Source organism: Diadema setosum, chromosome 13, assembly GCF_964275005.1.
Source record: "Diadema setosum chromosome 13, eeDiaSeto1, whole genome shotgun sequence".
NCBI classification, from domain to species: Eukaryota; Metazoa; Echinodermata; class Echinoidea; order Diadematoida; family Diadematidae; genus Diadema; species Diadema setosum.
In genome coordinates this window covers 38,657,289-38,679,083 of record NC_092697.1, presented here as the reverse complement: position 1 = coordinate 38,679,083, position 21,795 = coordinate 38,657,289, and the positions used below count along the sequence as shown (strand labels likewise).

Below are 21,795 nucleotides of genomic sequence, written 5' to 3'. Positions count from 1 at the left end.
TCTTCAATCTCACACAAGCTTGATATCGATTTTGTGATTATTCTGGATAACAGCCCAGCTGCTCAAGGATTCTTAACTCACTGAGGACAGACTGATTTTGCTACAACAAGCATTTCCCACACACACGTGCCCAAGTATACTCATGACTCGTCCTCAAAGGGTTATCCTTCCACCAGTGAGATTTGCATCAACCCAGTGTTGAATGCTTATGATATAGGCACATAAACATGAGAAGGGGCTACAGTGAAGGTAGAGTTGTTGATGCCATCATACAGTGTAGTTTGGTTGTTATTTTGGGCTTAAGGAAAAGAAGTGTGACTGCACGGCTCTGCTCATTTGTTGAATGATTGTCATGTATGTCATATGGACAGCTACAAAGTAGGTGTGCAATGTGTTACATTTCCCTGCTAGACATGCACCGCCAAGATTTGTATGACATCTGCTCCACAATGACGGTTACTGAAAAATCAATTCATAGCCAGAAATTTTCAATAAGAAATGTACAATCCACCACTTTACCAGTAAAAGGCCAAGATCTCAATAACAAATATCTTACAGAATTCAGATTTGCAGTTTTTAATCAATTCAGGTATTGGAGCAATATCCAACCACTGCATCATTTCGTTTGATAGTGACAAGCATGCCCCAAAGGGACAGCAACTTTGACAATGTTCACTTGGACTTATTATTTAACCTTTACTTTGCTAGGGACTTTGGACAGTGTGTACAATGCTATGGGATTTTCTGTGCCAATCTGCACTCAAAGCACACGATGGGTTAAGGCAATTTGGGGGAAAACCCTGATGGATTCAGATGTTTTCTGTCAACAGCTATCATGTGACTGAATCTGAATGTCATTGAACTTGAGGACTTGGTTTCCTTCTTTGGGTTTTTTATGTGTGAGAGGTAGAAAGCTATTCATTGTTAGGAGGGTCTCTCCCATTTCTCCAGGGAATCAAGGAGAGTGATGGGAAGGAGAGGTTGACCTCACTGACACTTGGCTATCTCATGACAGCTTGGAATGATAACCTTAAACCGCAGGGGAAAAACACAGAAATATAAGATGTTCACTTGTAAAAGAAAGAACAGTGTGGGTCCTTGTTTTAGAATGGGGCTCTTTTGAAGCAATCTAATGAGGGAGCATTGCCTAGCAACCGTTTGGGGATTAGAGGATTCTAGTCTCAGGATAATCCATCATTCTCCATATTTCTTCACGCTTTCCCTGCGCCTTTTCTTTCAATATTTGCTCTCTCATTTCTTCTTCCTACCCACTGCATCAGTTATCCAACTATCCCCACAAGATTTGCCATCTATCACATATCTCTTTGTCCTGTCAGTCCCATATGTGTGTTTTTATGTTCATCGAGCTCTCAATGAAAATATGCAACTAGAACAGGAAGCCTCTCCAAAGAAGCGTTCAGAAGTCAAGGAGGGTTCTTATAAAGAGTTCACTTGATACTTCAACCAGAGACGATAAAGGGGAAAAGGGGGGTGGAAGTCTGATTGAGATGGTGGAGGTGTCTGGTGGCATCCTACCTTGATCGCTAGGATGATAATGCGGCCATCAGACACCATGTTGAGGAAGAGCACCATGGCTTCGTCCTCGTGGGCGATGTAGGTGTCAAAGACCTTCTGAGCCATCACGCTCCCCGTCGCCTGGTTCAGTACGATGCAGTGGATACCCCTCCCTCGGTCCTTGTCATCATCCTCAAGGATCTGTACCATGGCAACAGATAAAAGTGGGAGGGGAGGAGAGATGGAGATGGGAGAGATAGGAGATGGCAGAAAGAAAAAAGATAGAAAGAACAACAAAAAGTGTGAGAGGAGAAAGAGAGAAAGAAGAAAAGACAGTGATTGTTGAGAGGGAAAAAGGAAAGGGGAAGTGGGAGGGATGGATGTAGATGGGACAGATATATGAGGGGAGGAGAAAAAGAGTGAGAAAGAGAAAAAGAGTAATGAAATAGAAAGAACAAGTGAAAGAATACAGAAAAGAGAGAGAAAGACAAATTTAAAGAGGAAGAAAGGAAAACAAAAAGAAGGACCAATGGGTCAAGGGAAGGGAAACAAGAAAAGGAAAAGGGGGAAAGACAAAAAGGAAATGTAATAAGATGGTCCAATTCTCTGACAGGAAATCAACTTGAGCCTGACACAAAAACGAGTATAGTGTTATTATTCAAGACAATTTCCAATAAGAGATTTCCACAGTGTTTATTTCAATCTCACACATTGCACACAAACAAAAAAACTATGGTCTGTTGCTTTCTCAAGTTGGATGGAACCAGCTGAATTTGTAACTTCATATTACACACAAAAAGTGTGAGGCAAGAAAAGAACAAATCACTTGAGATCAGATGTCGAGATGCTTTTCTGAAATTCCTGAAAACTTTCAGGTCAGCGATATCAGCATGAATCATCTGAAATCAAGAATTTTACCCCGAGGTTAAAATAAATGGATCAAAAATGCTAAAATGTCGCAAGAGATTAGGAAAAAATGAGACAGACAAGACTAAAAACACCAGCACACAAAGAGACAGACAGACCGACACACAGGCTCACTGACAGACAAACAGACAAGAATACAGACATACAGACAGTCAGACTGAATCACCCCTAAGGCAAGTGATTACCACAGGAGACACTCACAGACAGACAAACACAGAACACATGGCCACCAAACGATGGACAAAGATTAGCATACAGCAAGACAGAGGGCAGACAGACACATAATAATTCACGACTACAAAACAGCAAATGTGGGGAAAGTTTGAGACATGAAAGAAAAAGGGTGACACACTGATCTAATTGAATGTAGTGTCTCCAACCTCCTCCCAACCTACTTAAAAAGACATTCTTGCATAAACATGAGAAGTATGAAATTTGTATGTTGCATGTACACAAAATAAGGACAGACACGTAGACCCAAACCATTCCTGACGTATCCCAAAGCAGCAAAGATGCACGCCATGCCGAGATGTGGCACATTTAAGGAGCTGCCAGCCAAACAGCGGCGCGCTAATGTTTGCTCATGAATATTTTACCATCGCCTTCATTATCTATTCATGGCGGGATGACTCGTACTCTTCAAATAAGAGCTGAGAAACGAACACACATCTCTTAGCTTACAGCCGTGGAGGCTTTCAAGCTCGCAGTTTGCTAATTTTATGAGCCTTTTTTTATCACTTCTCTCCACAATACTTGTCAGAGTTGCCATATTTCACTCCTATGATATAAGACATCTTGCTACATGAGAGAGCCAAGAGTTAAATAATATATCACATTCTGCCTGGTTATATACCACAGCTGCCAACAGTCACACACAACATAGAATCAGGGAGGTTGGAAGAAGCTTTCAATACTTGTGTTGATACATTTCTATGCGCAACAAAAAATTTGAAAACCATGGAGGCTTTTATGTTCTTGTGTTTGGAAATTATGGAGTTGAATTTTTTATGGAGTTTCCCACACCATCTTGAAGGCTTGGTGGATGTACTACACTCATAGATACTCTAATAACTTACATGACAATAACAGGAGAGTTTAGCTTTTACCCATCAAGAACAGAAAGCTTCAATAGTTGAGTTGAGTGAGTGAGAAATTTTCCAATCTTGCAGGTTTACACTGTCAATTCGCAAGTGTTCAGCTCCATTTTATGTGCAAACAGTTGAAGCCTTGAAGTGAGGCAAGACTGAGGTGCTCATGAGCACTCATCTCTCTCCTATCAACACTCTCTCTCATTACTGGCTAACTACAGGAGCTGCTTTTAACATAGAATCAAGAATCACTAACAAAGTATAGACAGCCTACAACAAAATACTTTTTAAAATAAAACATGATAAAACATGATAAGACATGATAAAACTTTTCATCAAGGCCACTATGTTAAAAATGCCCTGATGCCATCCTGAACAAGCCAGAGGAGAAGTAAAGGGCTATGGTACATGTAGTTGATGACATACTAACAGACAGCTGTGAAATGCTAAATCTGGTGGAAATCATTTGAAAGGCAAAAAAGTGGCCAACAAGGGTTGAAAGTCAATCTGAGGACAGATGAAAGACAGCTTCAAGCCCTCACTGCTCAATGAGAAGGAAAAGCATATTCTCATCTGTAAATTGGCTTGACAACTTTGTCAAGTATCATGACACAGGTTTCCGGACGAGACTTCCTGGGGTGTAGTAATTGTCACCATTACTCAAAATCTGAAGGCTGATTATATTGGATTTTTTTTTTTTGAACAACCTGGAATACCCTTGTGATTCTGAGCTTATGATCTGTTTAGTTTTCAGGGTTGCACGTTCTTATTTCTTGGCTTCATGACATTTTACAATTATGATAAAATGTTAGGACATCACTCAAAAATAAAAAGAATTCAGAAGTTTCCCAGGTGGTTGCATGTTTTAACATAATAACATGTTTAAACAGGACAACATAGCATATGAAACACAGAAGATAATTCATTGAATACAATATGATTTCAAAGAGTGCTCAAAAAAGATAAAAAAAAAAAAACTTTACAGAAATTCTGTGGCTGCATAAAGAAGGTGAAGTGTGTAAAGGCAAGCTTTACATCCATTGACGTATGAAAGAAACCGCAACAGGGCTGTGTGGCTTTCTTCTCAAGACTTCTAAATGATAGCTTGCAGGCAACTTTTTTTGAAACATGTGTTTGTACAACATAAGGACAACATTCAGGGTTTTCAGACTAGGGACCACAGCAGTATTGAATCATGTTCAAGTAATCTGTCATCTGTAGGCCATTCCCAAAGCAGGGAATAATATTCCATTCCATCTAATGTTATATCTCACATGTTTTAGACTCCAAACCAGGCCCTCATGTGCCTACATCACACACAGCTGTGTGTGACAACCAATGAAAGGGAAGGCAAAAAAAGGGTTGTACAAACACCATCTTTACAGCAAGCTGCTTTTATGAGGAAATTATTGTCCTGTGTTTTTCCAAGCTAGGAGGCCCTTTGGAGTGCAGCAGATGAAGTAACCGTGCCGTTGCTGTCCAAGTTCAAACAATCCCAATTTGTTTTCCTTCCTCTGGCTTTCTTCCCTGGCAAGGGACTTTGGGACGAAACTCTGTGACCACATTTTACAAGCACATTAATCATGTCACATGGCAACGAGTCAAGCTACAAACTTGAATAATATTTCATTCACACAGTTACAGATTCTAACAGCAATACAAGCAAATACAAGCCGAGCAAACAATCACAATGAATTTAAGTATGAAAGAGAAGAAAACCCACTCCCCATCGTAAGAACAAACATCTCTAAACTCAGTTCGCAAGCTGCTTTTAATCATTGTATCTAGAGATGTATATTAGGTAAATATGATGTTTTTCAAGGCTAACATGGACCTAGATGTCATCAAAATCTGAACATATCTGTGTGTTGACATCGGGAGTAAAGTCAATGCATTACTGAACTTATGCTGTATACCAGTTTGCTACCATCCCTTATGAAATCAGTCATATATACTTTTCAAAAACTCCCAAATATTGAATAGCAAGTTCACCTTCCACGCATTCTTGCAGACTATTACCTAAAAACATACATAGCAAACTTGGGGGGGGGGGGGGTGAGGGACTCAGGGGGAACATGGTGCCCATTTGAACAAATTGAGATCCTGGCCCCTAGGGATGCTACCTGCCAAGTGTGGTGAGAATCTATCATGGGATTTTCAGGAAAAAGCTGAAAATGTGACAAATTTTAGGCACAATGCACGACGCACGACAGACGAAGCAAGCTGGACGATGAATGATCACAATAGCTCACTTGGGCCTTTGGCTCAGGTGAGCTATTATATACAACCATAAATCATTGTTGAGTACTAATGTTATCAAAATTCAAATGATGTTCAACTTTTTTGATTTTTATATTCATAATTCAGAGATTGGTGAAAGCCATTTATATCCTTCAAAGTCACTTGACCTTTCCATCAAGCAGTAATGTGGACATACTGGCCCAAAGTCACAGAGGTAGTTTAGATCAAATCCGTGATTTGAATTCAATTTGCAGATGAAAATAAGAGCAGAATACGCCTACACTGCACATGAAGAGTTAGAAGGCACAAGAAGTTAGCTCTTTTTTCTTTTCTTTTCTTTTTCAATTTGAGATATTTGCTATTAAAGCTGCTAAATAAGGAAAATAATAAGGAAATATGGGATATTTTTAATAACTTTAGGAATATTCCTTCTTATGTAAAACAAGTGAGCAACCACTGGAAAGGTTTTATTTTCATTCAACATGTTTCAAAATATTTCAGAATTGTGCTTAACCAGTTTTGCAATTAAACTCTTCATATGAACGTATGTCAGTGGCATTCTAATATATATATTGGATACCAGTTGGTGTATGTCATCAGTCATGTGCATCGATGTAGTCAAAATTTGCAAAATCTGAGAAATAGACCTAAAACTAGCTGTGTGAATTCTAGCCCATGTGGATAAAGAGAAAATCCTGCAGTCATCTACCTCACCAACTCGATATCTTCTGAAGATGAAACATGTCAAACTTCTACGCTGATATTCTGCATTATCCAACAATCCAAACTCACCTCCAACTCATTCAACACATATTGAGTATGTGTATAAGGCCCTAGGGGTACTTCTGGGCCCCATTTCATAAAAGATGTTATGATAGCAACTCTTGCTGGAAAGGCAACTTCCAATAGCAACAGCCTATCAGGAAGCTGGATTCTTGTCGTTACCATGACAATTGCCATCCCAGCAAGAATTGCTGTCATATCAACTTTTTATGAAACTGAGCCCTGATGCAACATACATGTATATGAAAGATTCAATTTTTTTTTTTTTTTTTAAGAGGCAGCTCTGTTACATCATGCATTGCTTGCATGGTATGTAAATCAAGAAATAAGTGAGGATGAAACTAACAGACTATCCTTTGCTCATTCAACGAATACTCAGTTTATCAGGAAGTCAAAATATCAAACAAATCATTTTGTCAATCAAAACAGGAGGGTCAAGGGTAGACTGAGAAAAAGATGTGATAAGATTAAGTAATTCCCCACATCAAATTGACAGATTGAGTGGTAAAATTTGTCTTTTAGAGCAAGATCATGCCTGCCAACATTTCAAGATGAAATATCTTACTCGTGGATTGCAAAAATCTTATTTTATATGCAAACTGAAGTTAAAAATCTTACTTTCGGTCAAATCTTCAGAAAATACACATGAAAGGTATATCTAAATATTTTTTACAAATCTGATTTCTCTGACAGAAAATCTGATTTTGCTATTTTTAACGTAAAAAATCTTACTGAATCTGATAAAATCTTACTAGTTGGCAAGTATGCAAGATGAACCGAATAACTGAGACTACCATGAGAACTACGAATGCAAATGCGCAATCAATTTATATGTAAAACCTATAATCAATGATTACAGCTTGCAAAATCTGTAATTAAGAATTGATCTTGAATGTTAATGAGACTACTAAGTAGTTCTGAATAAAATAATGTTTGTCTCGAAATGAAGTTGTTCCCATACACACAGTGGGTACAATATCTATATCTCAGATGTGTGCAGTGAGTTTAAATCACACGTTCTCATAACCGTCTTCGATGCACGCTCAGCAAACAAAATGATTTAGTGCAGGATGAACAGATCCACATTAATATTTTTCACCTTCTCTCCCTCTCTGTCTCTCTGTCTGTCTGTCTGTTTGTCTCTCTCTTTCTCTCAGAGGGAGATGCAGACAAGATGTTCACAGGAGATGAATTGTGTTACCACGGCAGCAGGGAGGAGGAGGAGACTGGATAAGTGATGCATGGAGCAGACCCTTTCCAAATGTTATGAATGAGGGCAGGAAGCCGAGATGTCGGTATACCAGTGGGACAGCCACGGTGGATGGAGGGGGGCCATGATTACATCTCTCTCCACACAGGTATATTGAATGACGATGGACTGATGGTACCAATGAATGGACTCGGCATGATGAGTTGCCTATTTCTGCACGGCAGCATGAATTATTTGAGGCACATGTTCTAGTTAAAACCTATTCAAGGGAATGATTAGAATCACGTTACAAAAAATCTCGGTCACAGACTTCAATTGATGGAGTTAACCTTCAAGTTTTTGTCGAAATAGGACTAATTATATCTGGCTGGAGCTATGCCTACCTACAACAATATATATTTTTCTTTACAAAAGTCAAAAATTTGGACATAATATACAAAGTAGCTTAGAAAATGAGCAACAGATGAAAACTCATTATTCTCACAGAATTAAAAGCGTTCAAGAATATTTGTTATCATGAGTTACGATGACTGCCATAAAAATCTGTCCTATAGGTCTTTTTCTTTACTCTTTCTAAACCAGCACAGTGAAAATATTTTCTGATATGAGTTTGCACAAAAAGTGAAATCCTGGAATCCCTATCTCAAAGGGGGCGTCGCTACCATAATGGCAGCACACCCACAATATATAGATTGAAACTCATGTGAAGCAGTGTGTAGGCAGCCAATATCTATCTGTTATATAGAGGTTTCCCTCCAGACTGGAGAAATCTTCTTAGATCCTATCAACTTCATGACGAGTCGTGTGACCAATCAGCTTGCTCCAGTTTTTCATCTCTCTCTCTCTCTTTCCTCTTTTACTAAAACCAGTCTATTTCCCTCCTACCCAGGACGGTTATCCTTCACGTGGCACGATTTGTGAGAATTGAGATCAGACGGCTTCGTGCTCCTTCTGTCTTCATTCTTCCCACCCATGGTCTGGGGAGCTTACACGGATATTGATTAGGCTCTAACAATCAAAGCAGAACGGTATCTCCTACGGGGTTTTTACATCCAGGGTGCCAGCACAAACACAGACAAAAAAGACACCTTCTTCAGATATTAACTACACGACCACAGAGGGCTCACTTGACCTTTGCTACAACCTAGACTCATTTCTCCCAGCTATCTAAGTTTGAGTCAAAATCAGCCAGGGTTCCTGACTCAGTGCAACATCACATCCTAATCCACTGTTCATATGACTACAAATTTTCTCTTCATTTCGATATACAGGTGTACATGCACCCATTTCCATGGGTAAGAGACTTGAGATCAGTATCAATGAACTCACTGTGAATTGGCTTAGAGTTATTCAGAAGCCAGTAAGCCTGAAGACGGTTTGATTTTATATGTGAACACGGCTACAAATGACATAACTTTCCAATGAAGAAAATACATGTGATTTACATCCTCAAACTGCTGAATAAAACTTCAATTTACAATTTTCATAAACATAACAAAGACTTCATCCTTAATTCTCATGCTCCAACTTAAATGAGCTGAGCAATCTTTATTAGTATTTTGTTGAGTTTTCTTTTTTTCTTTCAGACAGTAGAAATGACCATTGATTAATCTTGAGAATTGTAATGATGTGAACGGGGTCAATAATCTCAGCATCCTTCTGCAGTAATGGCCCCCAGTTAGGAGCGGCACGGCACAAAGGAGTCCTTGATGTACCAGGCATCCCACATCTTATTTGCTCGTCTCTCCACCATCATCCAACAGCTCTTCCTCTTCTTGTTTCAAGGCGGAAGCATTCTCACCAACGATTGGTGGCAACTCGTCGTTTCTATCACTGCCGAGCAATCCTCAAAGCTCTGACTGGAAGTTCTGCGACACCTGACCACAGGCTGGCGGTAAAGAGATTCTCAAGCTAACGTCCCGCTTGTTCTCAAATTACAACTTTATCTAAGGGTGCTTGACAGGCGGCAGACAAATGATATTTTGAAAGGTTGGGAGGGGCGGGGCGGCTCGGTGGTAGCATCGCAATGCAGAGATACACACACGCAGCGGAAAGAGCAGCCAGAGTAGTATCAAGTTATTCTCAGCGAGTCTCCCATGCATGGCATGATATTGATGCTGTTTGAGGAGATGGCACTGGTCACTTTCAGTTATCAGATGAGCTTCATCTCATTTGTTAAAAACAATAATATCAACTTTCACTTTTAATGCAGCACCAATGACCTCTCTAACTCTTGATAATTTTTGCACAATACAAGGCAAACGTTAGAGGTTGATCTTGTGATGTGATAGAATACGAGTCGCATTCACACATACACAATAGCATGATAATGATTGCAAAGATTTTTTGCGCCTGTTCAGACGGACAGAAATATCCCACTAATTACTTATCGCAATGAATTTGTTACCCAAACTGTGCACACCTGAAATCTACTGAAATGGTGACCTGTGCCCTTGTAATAATGCGCTGTTTAATCATGTATGTTTTGAATGATGGGATAAAAAAAAAAAAATCTTGAGATACTTTGCTTCAGTATTCACACAACCATTGCAATGCAAATTGTTATGCTATTTCTAAAATCACTGAAATAATTGCAAGATTTCTTGGGATTTGGATTGCTATCCATGCTTATTGCACTATTTAGTGAGATTTTTATTTCCACACAAAGAAATATCTCAAGATGTGAATTGCAATGCATACCTTGAAGACTTATATCCCACTAATCAGTGTCGCTGTGAATCTCACTAAAGATATTATACCTTAATATTGCTTTCCCTGGGATGAACTAAAAAGACGTGCCATCTCACTTCACAATATTTCTGGTAATTTTGTTAGCACTCTGAGCCTTATGGGAAGAGCATATTAAACATTCATTGCATTGTGTTCTAATTTATATTTATGAAAATGCAAAATTTGGTTCAGTAAATTAGTTATTTGGTGATTGGTTTGAATACTAACTGGTTGAATTCTCATCATCACACTAGCGCTTACAGGAAAGTGTATGGAACACTCAGTGAGGTAGTGACATAGTTTGATCAGGACCGCTATGTATGGTACAGACAAATACATTGAAACATGTAAACTTTACACAAAGAGTGGTCAACATGCACACTACAAAGAACACACACTTACAAATAAACACACAAATGCACACACACAGACACACACACAAATGAAAACAGGATGATAAAAAGAAAAGCAACACACATAAAGATGGGCATTAAAGATCCAGACAACAGTTTAAAGTTAAACATAAATTTGGCAAGCAGCTAGCCCACTCCTAAACAGCACGGTTTTTCTTTGCAATGTCATTGTGATTTTTAAGAATAAAATATTACTTACTTGAGGGTAAGATTTTTATACTATTGGCTACATCCAATAATTACACTACTAAAACACACTGCAATTAAGAGTTTTTGTTTTCATAAGAACTAACCCAAATTTCACTAGCAAAAACATGTGCCATAAAGCAATACATTTGAGAGCATTTTTTTTTTTCGAGTACACAACCTGTCAAAAGTTTTTCAGTTTCCTTTCTTCTCAGTCAATGGCACTATTGTGCAACTGATATTACTTGCACAACAGAGACCAACCCTGGTCACACAGCTTCATACACCATGCCTCTGTCCTACCCTATTCACACTCCCTATATTCACACCATGCTACCCTTCCTCAAACAAATTGTCCCATCCTTATCACTCTTGACCCACCCCAATCCTATTACCGGCCCAGATCCCAAGATCTGATCCTGCCTTAAATGCTCTAATCCGACCCTACTCCTTCAACCCAATTCAACTCCACAACCCTCATCTCATCCAAACCTATCTCTGTTTACCCCACTTGACCCATTTGCACATCCAATCCTATCCCACGCCCGCCACCATATCCTAATTTCACTACCCCCATCTAAGCCTCCCTTACCAATTCTATCCAAACCCTCCTAGCTCAAACTTACCAAACTACCACAATCCAACTCTCTTGGTTCATCCAAACCCTAACCCAATTTTACTGGTCCATCCAGGTTCAACCTTACCCCATATCACCAAACCCTACTACTCCACCCAAACCTCCTTCTCCCATCCCACATGCCAAAATCACCCTCAAAGAGGGCGGTACGGCTGCATCCTTCCTCTGGACTTTCTTACTCACCGGTGTTCCACCGACAGACACCGCGACTTTGTTGGCACTTGATAGGACCTCAATGTCCAGCTCCTGGGGCAAGGTGTCCAGGATATCCCTTCCTCCATCTTTGGTTTCTCTTGTCTCCACGGCAACCGCCTCACCTTCACCTGCACCTGTTCCACCTGGATTGAAGAAAGGAAGAAAACTTTTAATGGCATCTGACGTCACATAATTAGCTATGCAAATGGTCTTTACACCAGAATGTTAAATATCTATTTTTCTTTAATTCAGAATATGAACAAATCTAAATTATTCTATTGCTGATGAGAGTTACAATGCAATCAATTCAATTATTTGTATATCGAAACTTGTTTTACTACAAAATTGATAGAAAATATCTGAGTGATCAAATCATGGAGTAAGGAATCACAAAAAGACAGACAAACTGATGACTAACTTCCCAATGATAATATAAGAGATAAATTACTTGAGAGTAAAAGCAGAATGGCAGGAACGTGATAAAGTGAAGTCATACTTCAGCTTGTAAAGCACCATCTCTGTGACATTTATCAAGGAGAATAATTCATCGTGATGTAAATGCTTCCTCCCCCCTCCCTCTTCCCAAGAATGTCTCTGCAAAAATGTACTGGGTGATCATCTTTGGTGTCTGTGATATGCATGTGAGTTGGCCAGCGGACAAGGAAAGCTTTCAGAGGGGAAAAACGGCGCATGCCTCATCTGGTTCCACACAGATACCTCTGGGAAATCCAAATGTGGTTCCTTTTCAAGTTCACTCTAATTCTGCATAATTCGGCATAGGGAGAGCTACATCTCCTGCTCGGGAGTATAATCCTCGGTACGTTGCTTTGCTGGCAATTTTCCGAGAGCATTGCGCGAGGGTCGACAGAATAAGGGGATTGCTGTCGGAAAATGTGAGTGCTCTGGATGGAGCTAGAGTAGAGCAATCTTGTTACTGTGATATTCACTTAGAGAATACATTCGCTCTAATGCTCTTGTAAATTGGGTTACCATGGAAACCGTATATTTTGTCAGAACTTGCATTAAGATGCACGCTGCAAGATTTATCTACTATTTGCGAAGGATGTAAAATGTAGCACATGGCTGTCTACTCAAAGCATGTTTCACTCGCCATGTGCACAAAAATTTTATTCCCTCATCAAATTATATCTATTTTCATTATCAATCAAAACAAGAATGTGTATACAGGTGCTTGTACATCAACTGATGCCCTCTGGGATCAGCTATTCAAAACTGTGTTCACTTTTTTTTTTATTTACTAGTACCATAGAATTGGTCACCAGATGAACAGAAGCCTAATGCTTATTGATGACATTATCACTACTAAATTCACTTGATACTAAAAAACAAACAAACAAACAAACATGGTAGGGGCCCTGTCTCCTTGTTGTCTGTCATTCTCTCTTTCCAACATTTGTTCATGTCTAACTGATGGGTGTTTGTCTATTCCAGAAAGATGGATGGAGCGTGGTGAGAATAGTGTCGGCATTTCCCATGAAAGACTTAATGGGATAAATGTCTTTGTCTTCCGGCAAGACAAATTGAAACAAAACCTCAATCCATCAAGTGGCTTCAACACCGGTCCATAGAGAGCCTGTCATCCAGGGTGAGTGATGCAAGGGAGTGTTGCTATGGCAACTATTATCTGGGAGTGATGGGGATGCCTGCAAATCCATTTCCTTGGTATTGTTTAATTGCTAAATATTTTCAGGGGAGGGGGAGGAGGAGAATTTCGGTGGGCCATAAAGACAAATTCATATGGATGATGACCTCCACCTACATTTGAGTGAAATTGGATGAATATCATTATATTATTGAGAAAGTTATGCAAATTTCAGTATTGGTAATCAATCTTCCTTGACATATTCACTGAGCATCTCATAGCAGCCATCTTAGTCTTATGAACTTTAAAGGTCCAGTTTACCTTTGGGAGCAGTGATTTTGAAATTGTTCAAGATATCACATTTGATGCATATGTGTAGGTCTGTTGTATCACGAAACATCCTACCATATACATTTTTCGCAATAAAGCCTAAAATATAGGGAGATTTCAGTATTTTTCTCAATAAACCATAACTGTAGACGGTTTAGTTTAGAAGCATTCTTATTATAACTATTGTTCACTTTTTGTGTATTTAACAATACTTAACATCGATTAAACAGATTCAAATTTTTACAGTGGCTGTTTCTATCCCCAACTCATATTTTAGAATTATTTTAAAGCACTAATGCTGGGTTTTTGTTTCATCTGCAAATGGTAAATTATGCCTTTAATATCCCTTTTACATTGTTTCTCAGTTGTTCTTCTTGCATGCCAAGTAACTAATAAAATCACATCACATCTTCTTGAGAGATAAGTATTGATTACTTCATACAAATATAAGAAAGACACAAGATCAAACCAGTTTCTACACACAGAAATGAAACATTCCTCCCAAAAATCATGGCATGGTTATATACTTGGGCCATGAGGTCCATGTCAAGGTCTTAATCAAACACCATGGGAATGAATGAAATTTTTGTCAAAATCTCTCTTGTCTATTGCTTCGACTACTTTGAAAACAACTTTCTTTTTGAGGTAACCCCTTTAAAACCTTGGCCAAGAAAGGACTGCATTCCAATAAAGTCACAACAATGGTAGCAGGGTGAATGTTTTTTGCCAACAAAGAACATGTCTGTTATTGGAGGAGGCCAGGCTACAAATCAATGTGGCATTCCTGTACAGACACAGACAGAGACATACACACACACACACACATACACAGTACACAGACATCAGGTGCTATGCCACATTATATATTTGACTCCACCACAAGCAACATACAATGTAACACAATGTTCCAGCTATTGCATATTTTACATGCAAGCTACATGAAGTAGTGACTGAATTTACTTCAAAATATCAATATCTTGTATGTATGATTCTTGCAGTATATTTTTGTGTATGCCATACCTAGGAATATAATGGTGAACTACTGAAAATCATCTTGGAAGGCCACACATACAAAGGAGACAAAATCAGAACTCAAACTTGTATTTTTCATTAGGAAACAGCCTTTTAACTGGCACTCATTGTCATATCTATAGACTCATAAAGACTACCGTTCACTTACTGTAAAAGCAGAAATATTGGTGGCATGAAATTTGCATGAATTGGAGCAGATGGCCTTTTTTTGTGGCAGTGAATTTTCACAAAATGCCACTGGTATTCAATGCATATAGGCCCTATAGTGTAAAGAAGAACTTTGGCATCCATTTTTATTCTGCGAATCGCTGCTCCTCAAAAAATTCAAGAAGATTTCATGCAAACAAAAATTTTTGGTTTTATAGTAGGGCCAATATGATGCACAGTTTACAGACTTTGGTAGGTTACATTCATTGAAGCAAAGTGCAATCCCAAAGTTCATGGAGGATTTGTCATCATTGTTTATCTTATCATTTACAATAAATCTCAAGCTATTTTGGGAATATGCTTTTAAAACCAAAATTGGTACATGACAGGGGTTCCCCAGCCTATATTCACCATTTTCACTGACATACTGCACAAAGCCGAGTAATACTGGACACTGCAGAGAAGCAGCCTACTGAAAGTATGCTGGACATCCTAATCAATCCTTTTATGAGACAGGATGACCTGGTCACTGGCATATTTGACCATCCTTAACCCTAGCACTGCTCGTGGTAACTATACTGACAAAATGTCAGCAGAATGTAGAAGCACTAGACCCCTGGGGGTTAAAAAGACAAGCAGAGATTCATATTTGCATGCATCATAAATCCAGCCTTCACAGCTATTAGTCTAATGCACGTAGGAGAGGGAAACTGAGGGCTTAAAAGCATTGTTATGAATCTCCATCAGCAAAATAATAACCCAATATGCTTTTACTTAGAAATGATACCTCTTGTCTTGGAGCGTAGGATGTCATACAACACAGAAAATCACAGTAACATACTCTCCACCCAAACATTGGGTCCTCTTCTTCTCCTTTATTCATTCATTATTGTAGGAGCTAGGCCTGCTATCAGTAGTGAGCCTTTTTTTCAGAAAAACTACAAATTCAAACTCAACAATGACATAACAAACAAACAGAAGAGGAAGTTATGATGAGAGAAATACAATGAGAGACAGAACCAAATAAAACAAACTAAAGTTGATAGAGTATGATCAATAAACCAGGTCTGTAACTTAAGTAGAAAATGCACAAAATGATGGCAAAATATATCATCCTGTAAGAGGGGAGAAATGCTACTCATAATAATGAAGAGATGTCAAAAATGAGAATTACAGTTCAAAGATTTGCAAGAATAGTGCAAGATAGATGCATCATAATGTGGGTAATAAAGGAGGCATGCAAATATATCATTTTTTTAATGATGTTAACATCATTGGTCACTACTCTTCACAACTGAACCATCATATGCAAGGTCTCGATTTTCTAGAATTGCCTTTCCCTCAAAAGCTATAACTCCTCTCAAAAATGTTCCCCTCAGGCAAGAATTCAGCTTAAACAGTCCAAAGTAGCTGGTCCAGAGGATCAATAAAACGTGATTGTTGTCAAAATCAGCATGAAGGCAGAGGCCAAACGGAGGTGGCAAGACAATTTGCCCCACACACCTGCTCACTCCATCACTCTTCCTTGAGCTTGACCTTTGACCTCCCTGAGAGCTTCCCAAGCGTTCTACAAACTCTTTTGCTATACCTCCCTTGTCTCCTCAAACTGACATTGAGACAAGCAAGAGAGCGGAAAAAATTGCAAGCAGAAAAAATTGTGACGAATTAGGGACAGAGGGGAGTTAAGATGCATCTCCGTCTAACTTGAAACAAGACAGTCGGCCATTGTGTCGCCTGAACGACAACGAGCTATTTGATAGAAAAAAAAGAAAGAATTGTCCAAGATCAATGTTTTCCAGATGTGGGAAGAGAATTCCCAGGTTTGACATGACGTTGAGACTTGGTAGAACTTGGGAAGAGACGAGAGAGAAAGAGATATATTCAGCTTACTTTTAAAGCTGCAGATTTCTGAGGATACACAGTATATCCTGCAAGTAAGCTCTGCCCTCTCTAAACCATCTATCTTTAGGTGGAGTCTTCTTTCCATAGTGATGATGAGAAAACACTCGATGCATTCTTTAGGATGGGTGTGGGGGAGGGCTAGGGGCTCTATGAGATGTGTTTTTCATTCATGGCTTTATCAAATCTAATATATATAAAAGACTGCAGACAGTGACCAAACAATCATATCTATTATTCAAAACACACACACACACAGACACATACACACACACACACACACACACACACACACACACACAATACACATAAATGGGCTTTGCATTGTGAATGAGTCTGGCATAATTTCCCTACAATGCATATCAAAAGCACATAACCAACAGGAGGTGAAAACCTACTGGAAAGAAGGTAAATGTCTCAAACTGCTCACCAGATGCCCTTCAAAAAAAAAAAATACAACACTGCTCACTGTGACTCTAGGATTAAATCCCACTCTACACTTCAATAATTGACATAACAATTCATTTCCAGGTAAGCTGGTATCCTTCTAAGTATTCTGAGATAAATAAATAGACAGACAAATAAAATACATACATAATATACTGCAGAGAAATATTCTATTTCTTGGATATACTGCTTGGCAACGTTTCTGTGATTACATGACCTGGGGGTGTTTCATAAAGCTGTTTGTTAAAGTTACGAACGACTTACGAGCGACTGGCGATCACTGAATTATTGAAATTCTGGTAAGTATAGCACATCACAACTGATCACCAGTCACTCTTAAGTTGTTCGTAACTTTAAGAACGGCTTTATGAAACACCCCCCCCCCCAAAAAAAAAAAAAAAAAAAACACTTACGTCTCCTCACTGTCTGCACGTACCAAGAAATAATCTCATTTTCATTTAAGTTTCATTTTTTGTTCAGAGGAATAAAAGGATTATATTTGAGAGGAGTTTGAACTTATTTCAGTTTTTGGTTTTTTTTTCTGGGCTGGGGAGAATTCTGACTGGACTGTCAGCGGGCCTTGACCTTATTTAGCCATGAATCATCACAGCCTGGGGGGAATATTTCCTTCTGCCCTCAAAGACGGTCAGAGAAGCTTGCACTAACCCCTCACTTGCCTCCCTCCTGCCAGACTGTTGGGTTGGGGAAAACAATCTACCCTCCCTCCCAATCTTCTTTTCGCTTTGCTTGGCAGAAAACCATATGCAGAATCATGGGTCATGTGTAATGATGGTAAGGAGAACCAGACGGTAGTGAAAGCAGATGTCATTTAAAGTAAAATTATACAGGCAAGAAGAAAATTATATAACTATGACTGTTTGTGATTTTTTTTTTTTTTTAATACTCATTAGTTCCTATTTTAGCAGCAAAATAGGCTTGACGTAGTAGTAGCAGTAGTGGTAGCAGTTGTTGTTGTTGTAGTTGTAGTTGTTGTTGCTGTTGTTGTGATAGTGGGCTATTATAAATCACTTATTCTAAGGTACTCGTGGTGCTAGCAGTACTTCAGTAGAGATAACAGTAAAAGTAGTAGTCATCATCGTAGTGGTAGTAGAAAAGTAGCATTATATCATGTAAATGTTCTACGATAGTACTACGTTGATTTTGTCGGAACACATCCATTCACATGGTCACTCTTCCCTCTTGGGCATGTTCTCAAACTGTTTACACAAGCTCTTTGTAGAAGAGTTCATTAGCATGACTCCTTTCCTTTATCCTACACATCTCTCCTTTCTCTTTTCCTTCTGAATGTATGGGCAAGGCAATTGAATGTAAGCATGCCATTCAATTAATAGGCAAGGCCACTGAATGTCAGCACGCTATTCAATGTATAGGCAGGTAACAGAATAATCAGCAAGTTGCTTGTGGTCACTCTCACAGAAGAAGAAGAAGAAGAAGAAGAAGAAGAAGAAGAAGAAGTGTAAGCTTTGGAAGTTAATCAACCCAATTTTATTCACTGTTTCCATGCACGTTCTGTCTTTATTTTGCACTCTACCCCTCTCTCCGTCTTCTCTTCTTTCTTGGTCTCTCTCTCTCTCTCTCTCTCTCTCTCTCATTTTGTTTCTCTGGACATGGTCTTGATATACACAGTAAAACAAGGGAGGGTATTGTTTTAACACACTGGTATGGCCCTGAGGGCTCCCCGAGGGACATATGGGGATTTCGCCAGCCACCAGGCAGGGGGAGTATACTTTCCAAAGCCAGATTGTGTATCTAGTGCCGGGATAAATTTGTAATGTACAAAATTGGATATAGTTTGGGATTGTAGTTGTTAAGGGGTTAACCTTGCTTGGGTTATGTCCAGAGTCGGAGATCCACGTGGCAGCTGAAATAAGCTGATATTATGGGATAGGGAAGGTTCGGTGCATTTTGTACTGGTGTTGGGCTGGGGAATTCAGTTTTGATACAAGTGTTCAGGGAGGAAAGACTGACAAAAGGAGTTGTTCTTTTGGAGACCAACTTGGGGCTCTTTGTGCCCGGGAGGAGGAGGAGGGCAACATGGACTGATTCAAGTAAGATACTCATATAGGGATATAGGGATGTGGCTGTAGTTGAATTTAGGATTTAACAAAATTAATTTATAAATCAAAGTGCACTATAACAGAATGTTAATTAGGTTTTAATAAAGTAAATTGATAATAATAAATTTGCAGGTGTAATAATTGTGTCTTTTGTTAATTTTACTCCCTGGCAGTAGCTCTGATTGCAGAATGGATGTGAACACTTGATGATGATGAGGATGATGATGATGATGATGATGGAAATAATGACGATGCAGTGGATATAATGCCCCTGCCCCCAGCTAACTACTAACTAATCTTCGAACTCAATCTACTTGAGGTTTAACAAACGAAACCCCACGTCTTACAGAAGAAGAAGAAGAAGAAGAAGAAGAAGAAGAAGAAGAAGAAGAAGAAGAAGAAGAAGAAGAAGAAGAAGAAGAAGAAGAAGAAGAAGAAGAAGAAGAAGAAGAAGAAGAAGAAGAAGAAGAAGAAGAAGAAGAAGAAGAAGAAGAAGAAGAAGAAGAAGAAGAAGAAGAAGAAGAAGAAGAAGAAGAAGAAGAAGAAGAAGAAGAAGAAGAAGAAGAAGAAGAAGAAGAAGAAGAAGAAGAAGAAGAAGAAGAAGAAGAAGAAGAAGAAGGTGGTCATTGAATGTCCGGAAGCCATTGAATGCATCCCTTTGGTAGAGCACTAAATCTAGGCAGGCCATTGCATGTAGACAAATGAAAGCCAGTGAATGTATAGGTAGACCATTGAATTAAAGCAGGCCATTAAATGTAGGCAAGCCATTGAATATATTCCTTAGGTAGACCACTGAATCTCAGCAGGCCGTTGAATGTAGGCAAGCCATTGAATGTAGGCAAGCCACTGAATATATAGGCAGGCCATTGAATGTAAGCAGGCCATCAAGCAGACATGCAAAAAGGCCAACAGTCATTTTGCTTGAGACAGTGTACATCACTGTGTCTAGGTTTGATTGGAGTCAAATTCAAACAATAGTGCTGATAAAAAACAAAGTATGGACTACATCAAATTAGCTCAAGATAGCTCCTAGATTACTGTTCAAATAATGAGATAAGACAGAGATGTAAAAGCTTTGCCAGGAAAATTTTACTCATGAATCTAATTTAGTAGACTTGCTACTGTATGTATTGGGTAACAGTATACAATCTTCTCACCCTCAGCATCAATTATTAAGTTATCAGTTATGTTTTACGCCCAACACACTTTTAGTACATAATTCAGTTTTACAAGAAAGAGGCTGAATTTCATTTTGTCAGGTTATTACCCACATCAGAGCCTATTTTTATCATGTGAGGTGGGAAATAAAAACAAGGTTGGAAAAACTTGCTGAAGACGGTGCAAGCTGGAAAAACACTGACATGAATATGAGTATGTGGGACAATGGAATAAAATACCATTTGTGACAATTATTACAAAACACAACTCACTGAAAACTATGCGGTTAAAGGCAGTGTTTAAATGATACTGGGAAAAGATTTTTTTTTCTTACTTGTCTCTAGATATCAATGTCCATTCTTCCAGCAATGATAAGATTTCAAAGAAACTGAATGGAACTGCAAAAAAAAGAAGAAGCTACAATCACTGTCTAAACATTGTAAAAAGTGATTATCTGGTAGCTAGAGACCGGACAGCTAGCCTTGTTTACTCTTTTACCGCTCAACTCCATCTGGACTGGTGGGACAAGGGCCAAGCTTGCTAGTAAACCAAGAGTTCATTATCCATCTCAATATTTCCATAAACACTCCATAAAATCCTGCTGATTTGTTTTGAGAGTCCCAAGGTAGCTCCATTCCCCACCAAGGATACCCAAAGTTAAACATTTGGGCAAGGACAAATTTTAGATGTAAACAAAAATAGAAAGTCTGTTGCTAGAGCACAATGTATACATGATGAGAATCAAAATGTCTTTGTACTTTTAAAAGCCCATTAAGGGGACTGTACAGTACTCCTTGAGGTGGGGATTCAGGTTTATAACATTCCTAAGTGAGATAATGAGAAACTTCTTATGATATATAAAAGAGCATGTAATTTTAAGGAGTCAACATTTATTTGATGAAAATTGGTTTTCAAATGCCGAGATATCCAAAAAAGTGATAATAATAAAAGGCGACAGGCCACGCCTTTTATTTGGATCTCTTTGTTTTACATTGTTTTTGGATATCTCAGCCATTTCAAAACCGATTTTCCTCAAATAAACTTTTGATACCCCTTAAAATTGCATGTTTTTGACATCTCATAGAGTCGTTTCTCAATATCTCTCAAAACATCAAAAGCTAAATCTTAACCTCAACCAGAACTGTACACACCCTTTAAGTTATGAGTAGCTTCATG

General features: G+C 38.8%; 1 protein-coding gene across 1 annotated transcript in view; it reads right to left on the bottom strand.

The window, feature by feature from the left end:
- LOC140236711 (protein O-linked-mannose beta-1,2-N-acetylglucosaminyltransferase 1-like) overlaps positions 1-21,795 on the bottom strand; it is a 160,170-nt gene that overhangs the window by 20,637 nt on the left and 117,738 nt on the right. The window contains exons 5-6 of the mRNA XM_072316634.1: positions 11,914-12,068; positions 1,537-1,716 (exon numbers count right to left, since the gene is read on the bottom strand). Of these exons, the coding sequence (XP_072172735.1) occupies positions 1,537-1,716; positions 11,914-12,068 (335 nt within the window). The remainder of the gene's footprint in view (positions 1-1,536; positions 1,717-11,913; positions 12,069-21,795) is intronic.